The sequence below is a fragment of the Leptonychotes weddellii genome, chromosome 5 (genome assembly GCF_054177405.1).
Source record: "Leptonychotes weddellii isolate Sample4059 chromosome 5, ASM5417740v2, whole genome shotgun sequence".
Classification (NCBI taxonomy): Eukaryota; Metazoa; Chordata; class Mammalia; order Carnivora; family Phocidae; genus Leptonychotes; species Leptonychotes weddellii.
The window spans coordinates 21,299,840-21,316,281 of NC_138373.1; the positions used below are offsets into that span (position 1 = coordinate 21,299,840).

A 16,442-nucleotide genomic window follows, 5' to 3' on the forward strand; every position below is an offset into this window, starting at 1 on the left:
GATGGTCCATTTTATGTGTTTTATTGTAATTAAAAATTGGGAAAAAATGAAGGTAATAATGCTGACTGGGAACGCATGACAGAGCAGTTCTCCTTTTGGCCATACCCTTTCTGCATTCAAATGTAGTTGCTCCAGAAAAACCACTGGGCTTGAATTAGTGGGGTAGTGGTGATACATTGCTGTTGGATCGCTGTGAGTACAGCTGCACCTGTGAGACCTTCACAGCAATGCATATTGGGAATTGTGGTTAAGAGGGAAGAAAGGAACACAGCTTTTTGAAATGCCAACTTGATTATTTATAATGCAGACATGATAATGCTTAATTACCAATATTTCTTTTTCCAACCTAAGGCAGGCTATAAACCAATGAACTATTGTTAATCCTGTTTACAGAATGTAACCAGGGCTCCCCTACCATCGCTTCTTAGAAAAACTTTTCAAAGGAAGGGAATGCAAGGGAGAGATGAATGATAATAATGGCACCTATCTTTCGGACCTTTATTATGTGTGAAGCACTTTGTTATGCTCTTTAGAGATATCATCTCATTTAATCCTCACAAGAAACCTATGATAGCAGTTCTGTTATTATTAGGGCAACCAACCATCTTGGTTTGCCCAGGACAGAGGCAGGAGAGTGTCCCTGGGATGTATGACTTTACATGCTAAAACCAAGTAAGTCCCAGGCAAACTGGGACAAGTTGGTCATCCTAGTCCCCATTTTACAAATCAGGAAACTGAGATTTTAATAACTTCCCCAGAGACACTCAGCCAAAGACCCTCAACTCATGAAACTCAGAGCCAGACCTGAACCACCAGGCAAGCCTATCTTTAGACAAGGTTCTCAGTGAAGTTAAAGCGAGGGAAAGAACCCAGATCTGGCTTATTCTATAAACTGACATCAGCAATCCATTTCAAACTTACTCAAACTTTCTCAAACTTACCTGATCATAAGAACTGGGATGCTTGTTTAAAACACAGATTTCAGGGTCCTACCTAGAAGGGGCCTGGAAATTAGTATTTTTTAACAAGTGTCCATGTAATCCTTATGATCAGAAAAGCTTGGGAAGATTGATTTCGTCTATAATTACCCCTCATTTAGGTTTGGTTTTGAGCGCTCCATTCTGTAAATTCATCCATTTTGTGTTTTTGTTGCTATGCTATGGTTTTCTCTTATGTATCAGTGTAAGTTCCTTTGGCTATACCTAGCTTTGGGTGTACTGACCAGAGAACAATTCTAACGCTGTACAAAGTGTACAGACGGGATAATAGGATGCTCCCTAGGGATCAGGTGGTAATAATGGCCATGGTTATAGAGAGCCAGGAAATGGCCAGGCAGGGCTGGGGAAGGAGAAAAATACTTCAGCTACTGTAAACTGTAGCTTCCTTTGGCCTACTTGAACCCCTTAGAAGGTCTTGACCTCCCTTATCAGAAAGGGCAGTGTGGTATTGTGGTTAAGAATACAGATATTGGGGCGCCTGGGTGGCTCAGTTGGTTAAGCGACTGCCTCAGGTCATGATCCTGGAGTCCCTGGATCAAGTCCTGCATCGGGCTCCCTGCTCAGCGAGGAGCCTGCTTCTCCCTCTAACCCTCCCCCCATCATGTACTCTCTCTCTCTCTCTCATTCTCACTCTCTCAAATAAATAAATAAATCTTTAAAAAAAAAAAAAAGAATACAGATATTGGAACCAGATTGCTTGGGATTGAATCCCAGCATTAGTAGCTCCTAGCTGTGTGACCTCTGGTAAATTCCTTCCCTCTCTGTGCCTCATCTATAAAATGGTTGTTTTTTATTTTTTATTGAAGTGCAGTTGACCTACAATATTATATTAGTTTCAGGTGTACAACATAGTGATTCGACAAGTTTATATATTATGTTATGCTTACCACAAGTGTAGCTACCCTCTGTCACCATACAATACTATTACAATACCATTGACTATATTCCCTATGCTGTATCTTTTATCTTTGTAATTTACTTATTCTAAACTAGAAGCCTCTATCTCCTACTTACCTTCAGCCATTGTAAAATAGTTCTTATATTGGTATGTCATGTCTCTCATAGGTTCTTTCTGGGAATCAAATAGCTTAATATTTATAAAATGCCTAGAACTGGCACAAAAAACTGCTTTGCAAAAAAAAAAAAGAGAGAGAGAGAGACCATTAAAGTAATGTCTCTAATCCATTTCCATTACATGGAGATTAAGATATCATAGAAGTAACATGATATTATCACCGAAGCTAGGACTGTAGGGGAGGGTAGAGTGGGTTAAGTGGTAACCTGACTGGGTTGTTAAATATTCTCCTGGAAGGGGATGTGCAAACCTTAACATCAAAAGCAGGAGACGGCTTTCCCATCGAGCCAGGCTTAATTTTCATTCCCTTAAAATTTCCACAGATTAGCACCTAGTTCAGAAGGAGAAAGAACCAAGTAACATTATAAGTAACTTAAAATTCATTTATTTATCTACCATGCATTCATTAAACATTTATTGATGATCATCATTATTATGATGACCGAGGCTCAAAATAAAACATTTTCTGTTCTCATGAAATGTAGAGATAGACATAAACAAATACATATAGTAAAGTTATAACAATAAGTTGGTAATTACTAAAATATCCATATTTATGAAAACATTTGTACTCATATTAGCATGATACTTGTTATGCTGTTTCTATTTAAAACATCTGTCAATTTTATTTTTGCTATTTTAATTTTTGACCAGGTACTACATTCTCATGATTTATAAATAGAAGCATTATAAAAAGACACGCTATGAAAAATTTCTTTCAGCCTTTCCCTTATCTGCTCCATTGTATGCCCCCTTTTCCTTACATAATAACCAATTTTGTTAGTAGTTTATTCATTTCCTCTAGAATTTCTTCTTATTCTTATTTCTACAAGCTCTTTAAATAACCCTTTTTAGAGTATACTTGCCAAGGAGTTATCTAGTGAACTCTTAATATTTCAAGTAACAAGGAACTCAGCATTTTCCATTTTTGAGGCAGCCCTGACTAAGAGAGTTCCCTCTTACATAAGGGGAAATCTTTCTGTGGATCTAGCATTTTTTCACTTAAAATATATTTTAATGCTCTCACTCTGATCAGCCCTATTGTGGCTTTTCTCAATGAATGTCTAAACAACTGTATCTGTTACAGAGCTTTTTTGCAACTAGCTTCCCTCCCAACTTTTTTTTTTTTTAACTATTCTAACCACTCATCTCCCTCCCTATCCCTCAATCATAAGGATATAATAAACACTTATTTTAAAATTTATTTATCTGTTATTTATATTTATTTATCAGTTTTAATTATCCAGCTAAGTCAAGTCCAGCCCTGTCTTTTCGATGAGGTCCTATACCGTTTCAGTCTGTCCGTATCCTTCATAGATATCCAGACCTGTCCTTTTTCTCCATTGTTCAGTCACTTCAGGATTGATTGGTTCCCCGGCACTCACACAGTGCTTTAAGCTTTTGAACTTATAGCTTCTCAGAAAACAACTTAAGTTAAATTTAGGAGAAAAAAATGGAGAGAAATGAAAATTAGAGTTATTTCTAATGAAATTCAATATAAAGTGTGTTTTAGTTTCCTCCTTCCTCCTCTCTCCAATACAAAATAAACAAACCATTCTAACATCATAAAATGACTCCCAAGACATCCATTTTTTCCCACTTTTATTTTTTGGGAGTGTGTGATTTGTTGCCAAAAAAAAAAAAAAAGCCATGTCATCCTCAGGGAAGGTGCTGCGTGATAACATTTTAAATCAGTGATTAAAAATTTACCAACTGTGTGGTTAAATTGACTGTGGAATATTATGCAATGGAATACTATAGAGCTATAAAAAAAAGAATAAGGAAGCTCCTAGACAGTGCTGTCCAATAGAAATCTTTGCCACAATCAAAGTGTTCTATTATCTGCACTATCCACTGCAGAATCATCTAGCACTATGTGGCTACTGAGTGCTTGAAACACGGCTAGTGCAACTTTGGAACTGAATTTTTAGTTAAAACTAAATTTAAGTAATTACATGTGGCAAGTGGTTACCATATTGGATAGAACTGGATAGCACACAGTTCCAGGATGTATTGTTAGGCAAAAAAAGGAAGGTGCAGAACTGTGAACATATTATGTTTCCATTTATGTTTATAAAAGGGTGAGAATACTGGCATATTGGCTTGTGTTTGCACAGATTTCATGGAGAAGGAGAACGGAGACTGAGGACAAGGCTTAGAGGAAGACGACCTTTCACTCTATATTCTTATATACCTATTAAATTTTATATCATATGAAATATTTCCTATTCAAAAAGTTTTAACAATTTTAACAATTTAAAAATATTTACCAATGCACCCTTTCAAATGGAATCAGTAATACAGCAAAAGACATATATCCTTTTTCCTATTTACTGGGATAGGGTTCCAAATAGGGGTCATTTCTCTAGTTTCTCAGCTCAGGTAACATTCATCATCCAAAAGATTAAACATCCTTTTATCCATAACCACTGGACTCAGTGGTATACCTATGGCTGAACCCTCCCTTTCCTCTCCTTGCTTGGGGGAGCCTGCCTGGACGTAACAATTATGACTTAAAGAATGAAAGCAAGGAGAAGGGGGACAAGAGATTGTTAAATTCCATACCTACTAATGTGGAGCTATGTTTTTAGAGAGAAAGATCCTTTATTTTATGACTTCCTCTTCCTCTCCCCTACCCCCACTAAGTGCCTCTTTACCAACGTTTCTTACCTGGTCATATTCCGTACAAGCATTCGGTATGCAGTTGGTGCTGAACAGAAGACTGTGATGGGAAACTTGGAAAGTGTCTGCAATTTAGAAGTAAGCTCTTAGTCTTACTACAACTTTAATAAGTTCCTAAATGTTTATGGTAGGCACAGCACAACTTAAAACGTTGTTTATTCTAACATAAATGCATTCACACATTTCCTCTGTATATCTTTTCAGGATAATTGACTTTCCAGATGTGAAATATCTTAAGTCATGTTGTCTACTCTGATTTCTGCAAGTTACTTTATTCATCAGTCCTGTCAGGGACGCTGCTAAAGCATTCCTAAATGGTGACCTCTTGTGCTCTGCCTTACTTGCAAGATGGAAGTTGGCTCAAAACGTGGCAAATAATGTGCAAATGCACATGCTCCCTGGATCCATGGAGAAAAGACGCTACTCCACGCCGACTTTGCCCAGCCTGTGTCTGAGGTATTCCACATCACATCTGAAGGAGTCAAATCCAGCCAGAACCTGGGAAAACAAAGAATGGTCCTGATATATATAAGGAAAACAAATTTAAAAGACCAATAAATGAATCATCCCCTCTGTAGTTTTGACACGTCAATCTGGAGTTTTGTGAAGGTACCTTCCATTTACAGATAATCCTAAACCAAAACTGCTATGAGTGTGTCCAGTCATTTTAGGAGATCCGCTTGTTCCACTGGTAAAGTAAATAGCCATCATCTCATCGTGTTTTGTCTTCACACAGGTGTGGTTGTCACTGGCGTGTCTACAAAGGAAGAACTACAATGATTCTGCACATTGCACGTGGCATCATAAACTGTTACCACAGAAAAGAATTCAAGAAACCATCTATGTGGACCTCTTCACCTCATGGATCAGGCCCCAATGACTTAGGTTGAGTTCCAAGGTAAAAGTCATCTCTTACTCCATCTCCTTAGGTGCTTTCTGGAATTAAACTAAATTTTGTCATCAAAGCCCATTTATAATAGTTGGCTTCATAGCTCTTTACGATAAAGAAGAGCTGAGGCATTTTAAAAAACTCAAGTGGTTTATCATACCGCTAGCAGAATGAGGAGTCTATGATCTTATAATCAAGGCTATGTGAGAACTGACCCTTCCTCTGCACTGTAGATGTTTTCAAGTGATTTTTTTTTTTTTAAGAAAGTGAGTATGAGGGACGCCTCGCCTGGGTGGCTCAGTTGGTTAAGCGACTGCCTTTGGCTCAGGTAATGATCTCAGGGTCCTGGGATCAAGCCCCACATCGGGCTCCTTGCTCAGTCTGGTGCCTGCTTCTCCCTCTCCCTCTGTCCCCCTGCTCATGCTCTCTCCTCACTATCTCAAAAAAAAAAAAAGAGTATGTGAACAGAAGTCATGGGTAATGGTATAAGTCAGGTTGGTAATTCCCACATTGTTCAAGAATCAGCTGTAGTTCCAAAGGATAACTGGGCTGCTAATAGGTCATACATTAGGGCACCTGAGAGGAGGTGAACTTTGCACACACAGTGCCTAAGAAGCATAGAGATTTTATCTAGGAGTATTGGGCTGAGAATGAAACATTAGGATTAGAAACATCCAGGCCACAAGAATCATAGAAAAGCTGTTTTAAAAGACTAATAAAGCTAGACTAAGTGTTTAGTCTGTGATTCCATACTTTTCTTCCTTAAAAATTGTACCTATAGCTGCATACCTATCACTTCTGTTGTAGATAGAAACCTAAGGTGGGGTTATCATACCAATCTCTCACCACTAGAGGCAGTAAACATAGCAGTTGGGAGTGTGGGCTCAGGGGCCAGACTCCCTGGGTATGAAACCCAGCTCTGCCAGATCCTAGCATTTTTTTTTTTTAAAGATTTTATTTATTTATTTGAGAGAGAGAGAGAGAATGAGAGAGAGCACATGAGAGGGGGGAGGGTCAGAGGGAGAAGCAGACTCCCCGCCGAGCAGGGAGCCCGATGCGGGACTCGATCCCGGGACTCCAGGATCATGACCTGAGCTGAAGGCAGTCGCTTTAACCAACTGAGCCACCCAGGCGCCCCAGATCCTAGCATTTGACGTTATTCATTTGTATTACTATAGTACCCGCTTCTTAGGTTATTGTGACATGAAAATGAGTTAATATATGTGAAATGCTTGGAACAGTTTTTGGCACATAACCAGTGCCATATAAATGTTACCCATTATTGCAATTATAACCTTTTTAATTAGAACAGTACTTGGCTTTCGGTAAGAACTCAATAAATGTTAGCTATTTTTTTAATTTTTTAAAGATTTTATTTATTTATTTGACAGAGAGAGAGAGCACAAGTAGGCAGAGTGGCAGGCAGAGGGAGAGGGAGAAGCAGGCTCCTCACTGAGCAACGAGCCCAATGCGGGGCTCCATCCCAGGACCCTGAGATCATGACCTGAGCCAGAGGCAGACGCTTAAGCGACGGAGCCACCCAGGCATCCCAAATGTTAGCTATTTTAGAAGAGGTAGGAATAAGTCAATAGTTGCAAACATGCTTCCAAATCCTTGAGTAAAGGTAGGAAGCTCATTCTAGAGAGGGAACTGGCTGCCAGCCTAGAGCTAAGATAGAACCAATACCTGGCAAGAGGGCTAAGTGACCCCTGGAAGCATTCCATAGCAGGGACTGAACATCAATGTAACTTAGTTTTCTAATTGCATCCATTAAGTGTTCTTATTTATAACCTGAAATGTTGCTATCTGCAAGGAAATGATATAGTCTACACATAAGAATTGATTATGATCAGTTTCTCTGGGAGATAACAGCTCTGTGGTTGGTGTTGTGAATGTACCTCCTAGATCCTGCTGCAAGAACAAAGGACTTACACCCCACAGGTGCTGGGAGCCCTATTTAGAGATTGCTTTGGCTGCAGAGAGCTGCCTCACTCAAGATCACCCCTCCTTCTAGGGAGAGCCTACACTCAGTTACTGATCAGTGAGGGTATATAAAGGCCAGGACCTTTTGCTTGATCTGGGAACAACTTTGAAGGACTCTCCAAGCCCCAGACATCCCAGTGGATTAGCTGAAGGTTTTTCTGGGAGGGCATGGCAGATGAATTTCTTCTTTTGCCCAATCCCACATCCTTCCCCTTCTTTCATAGGGGTTGACTCCAAGACAAATCCTTAATAAACTTCTTACACAACTAATCTCTATCTCAGGGCCTGTTTCCGTCAAGATCCTAACATTCAAAAACCACTCCAAGCTCCTTCCTGCTTCAGAGCTTTGCAGATTATTAGCGCAGCAATAATCACCAGTTGCTCCCTTTGCCTCGTTTTAATTTTCATTTTTCTGAGCACTTGTGGGTTGAATATCTTTTCAGTGTTGCCTTTCTTTTTGGGAAGCTGTTCTGCAGCAGTTATGGCTACTCACTTCATCATCTCCTTGAGGTTCCCCCACCCGTCTTTGGGTTTCTGAGACACAATTAGCTTGGAGTGCAGATTTTCACATTTAGATGCAACAGCATCTACTGCTGGGGCTAAAACTTCATTGGTAATAATGCACTTTGCTTTCGAAGATTGTAGTCTGTAGAGAATGTCTTTCTGGGTCAGCTGAGTGGTTCCTGGAATTAAAACTGTCCCTAAAGGAGCAGAAAAGAAACAATGTATAGAAGGAAGGATTTTACTTTCTGTCTCAGAATGAGTTTACCATCCAGTTTACCAGTCTAGGTATCTATTTGTCTTCCTTTCATTATTCTGCTTTTGCCTTTCAAGGCATCTCAATATCTGTGACCCTTTTGACCTAACATGAAAGCATGTTAAGTGCTAGATAATTTTCTTCTACCTGAAGACCATTCATAACATTCAGCTTGAAGACAGGTGTTTTGTTTTGTTTTGTTTTGTTTCATTTTATAAAGAGAGTTTTGACTGAAGAGTAATATTATCCAATATTTATTGGCTAAATGCCAGATGCCATTCTAAGTGTTTTGCGCATCTTAACTTATTTAATCCCTACCAAAAAAACCCAAAACATAAAATCTATGAATGATTTGCCAAAGATCACTGGAGTAGAAAGTGGCAGTGCAGTAACTGAACTCTGTAGCCTGACCCCAGAGCTGTACACTTAACTACTTCAGTCCAGCACCTTTTAAAACCTACATAAATGTTTTATGATTTCTTTCCAAAGGGAAGGATTAAGGCATTCATCTTTTCTGTGCTTCTACTTCTCCCTGCTGTAAATTACATTGTAGTATAATGGGTAAGAGTCTGTCCTGGAGCCAAACAGTCTTATAGCTTGGCCTTGGACAAGCCACTTCATCTCCATGAGTCTCAGGTTCTGCATCTGTATAATGGGGATTCTATAGGATTAACGAGGAGTAAATTAGTTAAAATGTGTGAAGAGTGCTGAATAAATTTTAGATATTATTTTCTCAAAGGATTAATGGACTTTCAAGAATATATATCTGTATCTATAGTTACATGTATCCATATCTATATCTCGGGCTCTACTACTCTTAAGTCCAGACCCTAAAGAATGGGGTGGAAGGTATGTACTTCACAATGGTGTTTGCTCTTCCCAGTGTCACAGCAGGAAAGGAAGATTAAGAACACATACCTGGTCATTCCTGGACCCTTGACACTGGCTTGTCTTTCCACTGGGGGAAGGATAACCCCCTCCAGTGGAGTTCTTCAGGAAATAGACAACCAGGACCCAAACACAGAGTTCTTCATAAAATCTTTCTTTTCTAATCAGGCAATGCAGCAATATTTATGAGTCTTTAACTCCAAGGTTATTCCTTAGAGATGTTCCATCTGGGGATAAGTAATTAGCCTACCATGGCCTAACAGTTTTCTATAATTTAAAGGCACTCTCTAAGAACAAGCCCACTGCCAGCATTTCATACCTAGTAGAAGCACTTTATTTAAATACATCACCCTTCGATAATGAATTTCTGCTAATATATTATTCATATCCTATCTTTAAAAGAACCTATTAATAGTGATCAGTCTTACCTATTAAAACTACTTCCTGTCCAAATTAATCATTTAGGGAAGCATTACATAGTTTCTTGCCAGGGAGCAAAATGTTACTTTAAAAACTTGTGGGAAGACATCGCTTCTCAACCTGTTGGCTAATATCAAGTGTAAATCTTGGGGGAGGCCTCTCACTACCGTGTTGATGATATAGGGTGAACAAAATGATATTACCAATATATACATTTGCATGAAGGGTCAAAAGACTCTGGCGCTAGTAGCCCCTTCTCTCCCTATTAACAGATCTACATGAAAAGACAAAGTTTTTCCAGAAGTTTGTTTGGTGGACAAAAGAAATAACTTTCATAATTTAATTTGGCAACAGGATTTGAAAGCCTAGCCCATCCACCCACCCTCTAGGTGGTAGATAATGCTTATTTTCAGCATTGTTAGTATATTAGATTTACCATTTACTCTCTCCTGCTCATTCTCCCTTCTAAGAGAATCTGCCTTCATTTCAGCAGCCCCAATAACCATGTTTGTATCAGATGAACCTGCCTCTGACCACGTCTGACTGGCCCAACCCAAGCCATGCCAGTTAGATTCTGCCTCAAGTATTTGACTTAAGAGACTGAGTGGATTGGGACATACAGTTAGGACCCAAGGCATCTGTGTAGCAAACCAAGCCACATGTCAGCCAAAATGAAGGAGAGCAAAGAAATCATGTGTTAGCAGAAAATAGAAGTCAAAGGAACAGATGCTTGAGGGAGACAGAGACAAGAGGCCCTATGGCTTCAGAGCAAAAGAAATAGAGAAAGAAGCCACTATCTCTGTCTGCACCTTTTTTCCCCTGTAGATTCCTATAGAATGTCCAGTAGATATTCAATAATTCTCCTTCCTTATTGAACTAATATGAATGGATTTCTGGTCCTGGCAGTCCAACATGTTGCCCCTTTACTTTTTTTTGTTTTTAAGATTTTATTTATTCATTCGAGACACAGAGATACAGAGAGAGAGAGAGCACAAGCAGGGGGAGAGGCAGAGGGAGAACCAGGCTCCCCGCTGAGCCAGGAGCCAGACATGGGGCTCAATCCCAGGACCCTGGGATCATGACCCGAGCCGAAGACAGATGCTTAACCATCTGAGCCACCCAGGCGCCCCTGTTGCCCCTTTATAAGACAGTGAGCTTAAGCAGCATTCATGAAAGCTATTATTTTATTAAAAAAAAAAACTCTGTAAAAGTGGGCTCTGCTACTCCAGTGTACAATTTATAGGTACATATGATATGAGAACATGTAACTCTCAAATGCAAGTAATTATGAATTAAGAATGTTTACTCAAGGGCACCTGGGGGGCTCATCTAAAGAGTTCAGATTTTACCTGGTAGGCAATGGAGAGTTATTAAATAATGTCAAGCAACATATTGACAGGATAAAATGTTCTAGAAAGAACACTAGCTATGGAGGATGAATTGGATTGGAGTAAGGTGTGGGCACACACAAGATCAGAATTAGGAAGACTTTTGGGCAAATCCATTCAGGAGGTGGTAAACGTGAAGTAAGGCAATGGCAATGGGATTGGAGAAGAAGAGGGACTCTGGGGACATGTAGGAAGTCAAATTTACAAGATGTAGGGACTGATTTGGAAGGAGGAGTAGCAGCTGCTTGCTTTGGGCACCAGATGAATGGCAATAAAAACCATGAGAGAAATAAAGGCATGAAACAAGAACTTTGAGTTTGTGGCTGAATTGAGTTTCAGATGACCATGGGTCTATAGGAAGAGAAGAGTGGTAGGTATGAGGGTATTCAATTATTGATTGGCATTTGGTTAATAAACCTATTTCATTATGAAAAACCCAACTCATAGTTTAGGTCGAAAGATATGGTGTGTTTCCAACACATTTCTAAGGTCCTGAGAATAATACTATATTGTCTACAGTTCCTCAAATAATTTACCCAAATAAATGTCTCATGATTACTTAGATGTTTTGGAAGATCTCCCATCCAGCCTACTTTAAATGTAATCAGATTGCAAACACTACTAACCTGTTCGCAAACAGGCTACATTTGCAAGCCACCATTCTGGGATCTTGGGCAGAATCACAATTACTCGATCTCCTCTTTGCAGGAAACAGGCTTCTGTAAGTATATTGGCAAATTTCCTAGACAAAGATCCCAGTTCCTCAAAACTCCATCTCACTTCTTCTCCATTTCCATTTATCCACCAGAAGGCTGGATTGGAAGGTCTCTTTCCAGCCTGAAGAAAGACAAACCAGATGATTTAAAGGTCATTACACAGCTTAATTCTATTTTAACTGACCCAGTGGAATATGTTTTCAGAAGAAAATTCACAGGTCACACACATGGGATATTTGGTTAGTTAGGACACACATGGGATATTTGGAAATAACTCTGGGATCTTTAATTTCTAGCTGTTGGGAGCCATGTCATTTCTCATTTAGCCTGATTATTTTTCTTTCCCAAAAGTTAGAATTCTTGCATCCCTTTATGTTCTCTCAATGCTATATCTATGCCTCATTCCCTACCATTTCTGACCATTTCTGACCTTCATACTACTACTTTTTGTGTTTTTTTTTTAAGAAGTTAACCTATAATCATACATTTTTATAACCCAGGCTTTCTCAACTATGGAACCATTAACATGTTGAGCCAGATAATTCTTTGCTATGGGGGACTGTCCTGTATATTAGAGGATACATAGCAGCATCCCTGGCCAAAATTGTTCCCAGACATTTGCCCTGGGGGCAAAATCACTTCCATCTGAGAAACTGTAGTTGGACTGGCCCTTGCTCCATACCTTTTCCATATTCGTCCATTGGTCCAGGACATCTTTAGCAAAGTTGAAATACTCTGGAATCTCCAGTTTGAATTCCTGTTTCATGGATTCATAGTTGGAAAAATTCTGAGGGAGCACTGTTCTATAATCTTTATACAGTACTCTCACAGAACCAGGGATTGCTAGGTGCTGAAAACACTTGGCACGAAGTAATGTCTCCATGGTGAAAAGAGCTAGCATCAGTTTTGCTGGATGTGTTAACCCTCAGGATTTCCACAGAAACCAATCCATCTAAAAGGCAAGCAAAAGGACATGCATTTGTCTCTGTCCTAAAGGTAGCCATACCCCAAAGTAGCTAAGTTTTATTATTATTATTTATAGTCATCATACAAGTGCCATTCTCTGAGCACTCAATATGTTTTGAACACTGTACTCAGTGCTTTACTTACATAAAAATTATCACTAAATCTTCAGAGTAACTCCGTGAAGTGGATATTATCATCTGTTTACAGATAGAAAAAATGACTAATAAGAGGCTGTCTTAGTGAACTCTGGCAACCATAACAAAATACTCTAAACAGGATGGCTTAAACAACAGACCTTTATTTCTCACAGTTCCAGAGGCTGGGAAGTCCAAGATCAAGTGCTAGCCAATTCAGTCCCCCGGTATGGGCTCTGTAACTGACTTGCAGATGACCACGTTCTCTTTATATCCTCACGTGGTAGAGAGAGTGAGAGCCCTGGTTTCTCTTCCTCTTCTATTAGGATACTAATCCCATCATTGGGGTCTCACCTTTATGACCTCATCTAAACCTAATTACCTACCAAACACCCCACCTCCAAATACCATCACATTTTGGGGGTTAGGGTTTCAACATATGAATTTGGAGGAACACTAAACATTCAGTACACAACAAAGGCATCGGTTGGATTTGAACCTAGAACTCTCTGGTCCCAGCCCATTTTCCTGACTATGTACTACATGCTATTGTTTCCCATTTGCATTTCTAAAGAAGTAATGGTCTGGGTCACCCAGTTACTCTTCAGTGAAAGCAAAGATATCTAATATCTTTCATCTGCATTTCAAAAGTTGTACAGACATGTTAAGGAGAAATTTCCACAGTGGGTAATCCATAAGTGAAGTAATAGAGTAACCTAGTACGAATTAGGCATGAAAGAACTGTCAAAAGTCATTTCATTTATAGGCTGTAATTCCCATGCTCCCAATAGGAGCCCACACAACCTTCTAGTCCAGACTTGGAGCTGCATTTACCAGAGATGTCATAATAGGTCTTTAACCTTTGCGATTTTTGTGGGGGAGGACCCTCCAGGCCACCTAGCTCTCCCTGCTTCTGTGGGAAATCATTTGATCATGATGTCATTTACTTGGCTGAGGTCTCATAAACAAGGTTGTTAAAAACATGGTTCTAGAGATTATAGGGTTCTCTTCTTCATACTTTCTGTAATTTCCAAATTTCCTACAATGAAATACTACTCTCACAATCATTAAATCATTTTTTTTATAGGGGGATGGGGGAGGGACAGAAGGAAAGGGAGAGAGAGAATCTTAAGCAAGCTCCACACATGCAGCCTAATGCGGGGCTGGATCTCACAACCCTGATATCATGACCTAAGCCGAAATCAAGAGTGGGCCACTTAACCAACTGAGCCACCCAGGCGCCCTATCATTAAATCATTTTTAACTGCAACTCTAACTGTGTGGTATGTAAGGCAGCGTGGCTATGTAGAAGAGTTTCTATATTGATGCATTGCCAAATAATGGATGTCACCCGTAAGTTTTATCCTAAATTGGCCTGGTGTTTGGACATCATGTTGCTTCACCCAATGCACTGGGAGATCTGGGTACTTCTTCTGACCCTCCCACCTTTTTATGTGAAGACCTGACAAGTCACTGAGCTTGAGCTCTTTGAGATCATCTGGTTTGAGCTCCTCATTTTTCACCTGCAAAAAAAAATGGAGCCCCAGAGAGGGGAAGCAACTCGCTTCAATAGGTCATGTCAGAGTAAGAACCAGAACTCATGTCTTTGGATTCCCATTTCAATGTTCTCTTTACTAAAGTTCAATAGGATTCAGTAGAGCAGTGATTCTCAACCCTGGCTGTATATTTGGATCACCAGGAAAGTTTTTTTAAAAATACCAATGCCTGGGGCTTAGACCAATTAAATCAGAATCTCTGGGGGTGGGGCCAGGGCATCATATTTTTTAAAATTTCCTCAGAGGATGCTAATGTGTAATCAAGGTTGAGAATCACTGATCCAGAGGTGGGGATCTGTGAGACAGCAGATCAGCATCACCTGGAAGCTGGTTAGAAATGCACATTCTCAGACCCTAGTTTCCCATTTTACCAATGTAGTGACTAATAGAACCTCTATCAGAGAGTTGCCCCAAAGATTAAATGAGATAATGCAGGCAAAGTGCTTATCATGGTGTCTTGCATATTACTACCCACCCACTAGAATAGAGGTCGACAAACTTTTTCTGTAAAGGTCCAGATAATAAATATGGCTTTATGGACCATATGGTCTCTGTGGCAACTGCTTACCTCAACTCTGGTTGAGATAGCAGCCATTGACAGACAATACATGACTAAATGGGCATGGCTGTGTTCCAAACAAAACCTATTTATGGATACTGAAACTTGAATTTCATGTAATTTTCCTTTTTTTTTTTTTTAAAGATTTATTTATTTGAGAGAGAGAGCACACAGGGGGAGGGCCAGAGAAAGAAGAGGAGAGAGAATCTCAAGCATACTCCACACTGAGGGTGAAGCATGACACAGGGCTCAATCTCCTGACCTTGAGATCATGATCTGAGCTGAAACTGAGAGTTGGATGCTCAAATGACTATGCCACCCAGGTGCCCCTCATGTAATTTTCATATGTCGTGAATTAGTACTCCTCTTTTGACTTTTTTCAAATATTCAAAAATATAAAATAAAAACCATTCTTGGTTTGCAGCCTGTATAAAAACAGATAGAGGGCTGGATTTAACTCATGGGCTATAGTTTGCTGATCTCTGGTGCTAGAATGTAGGCTTTGTGAGGGTGGGTGTTTTGTCTGTTATGTTCATGGTACTATCCCTGGGAAATAACATAGTGTTTGGCCCACGGTATGTGCTTGTTTGTTGAATGAAAAAATGATGTTTTCAGAAGGGAGAACTTTGTTTATGGTTTATTTCAATAGCTCAGAGTTAGAGTAGACCTGAGAAGTGCCTCTGTTACTTAACCAGATTGATATGACTACCTACACTCTTCAAATATGGCTATTTAAATTTAAATTAATTCAAATACTATTTAAAAATAAGTTCTTAGTCACACTAGCTGCATTTAAAGGACTTAACAGCCACATGTGACTAGTAGCTACTGCATATAGGTAACTGCAGACACAGAACATTTCTATCATTGCAGAACATTCTTGTTAAGTAGTACTTAAAACTATGTTTTTAGTGTTGTAACTTTTCTCTTTATTTTTAATTTTTTAGAGAATGTCTTCAAATGGTTCCAAAACCATAAAAATTACAGTGAAAAACTGCCCCCCCTGCCCCGCCTGGGGTGGCTCAGTCTGTTAAGAGCCTGACTCTTGATTTTGGCTCAAGTCATGATTTCAGGGTTGTGAGGTCCAGCCCCGTGTTGGGCTCTGTGCTGGGCATGGAGACTGCTTAAGATTCTCTCTCTCCCTCTCTATCTGCCTCTCCACCCTCTCTAAAAAAAAAAAAACCTGCCCCCTCCTACCCCCATCTCACAGCTGCCCAGTTTCATCCCAACCCACTCCCTCCAGGAACTATGATGACTTCTATGTCTTTTTTCAGGATTTCTTTCCATGTATTTAAGCAAATGACTATAGATTCTTACTTCTCCACCACTTTGACACAACAGGTAGCCTAGAATACACACTATTCTTCCCATTAAAAAAACTTTTCTTACAACAAATTCTTGAAGGTCCATCCATGTCAGTACATGAGGATC

The 16,442-nt window shown here is 39.6% G+C and overlaps 1 protein-coding gene across 4 annotated transcripts in view; it reads right to left on the reverse strand.

Annotated features, from left to right (window-relative positions):
* The window catches only part of ACSM3 (acyl-CoA synthetase medium chain family member 3), a 50,752-nt gene that overhangs the window by 8,721 nt on the left and 25,589 nt on the right, over positions 1 to 16,442 (reverse strand). The window contains exons 2-10 of one of the 4 annotated variants that reach the window (XM_081819897.1): positions 12,907 to 12,959; positions 12,479 to 12,748; positions 11,707 to 11,917; positions 8,121 to 8,328; positions 5,369 to 5,512; positions 5,097 to 5,253; positions 4,744 to 4,820; positions 3,363 to 3,501; positions 2,324 to 2,404 (exon numbers count right to left, since the gene is read on the reverse strand). In XM_081819897.1, coding sequence (XP_081676023.1) covers positions 2,324 to 2,404; positions 3,363 to 3,501; positions 4,744 to 4,820; positions 5,097 to 5,253; positions 5,369 to 5,512; positions 8,121 to 8,328; positions 11,707 to 11,917; positions 12,479 to 12,697 — 1,236 coding nt within the window. In that variant the 5' untranslated portion in view covers positions 12,698 to 12,748; positions 12,907 to 12,959. Of the gene's footprint in view, positions 1 to 2,323; positions 2,405 to 3,362; positions 3,502 to 4,743; positions 4,821 to 5,096; positions 5,254 to 5,368; positions 5,513 to 8,120; positions 8,329 to 11,706; positions 11,918 to 12,478; positions 12,749 to 12,906; positions 13,120 to 16,442 lie in introns of those variants that run through there. The other 3 variants (XM_081819896.1, XM_081819899.1, XM_081819895.1) reach the window with 3 other exon arrangements.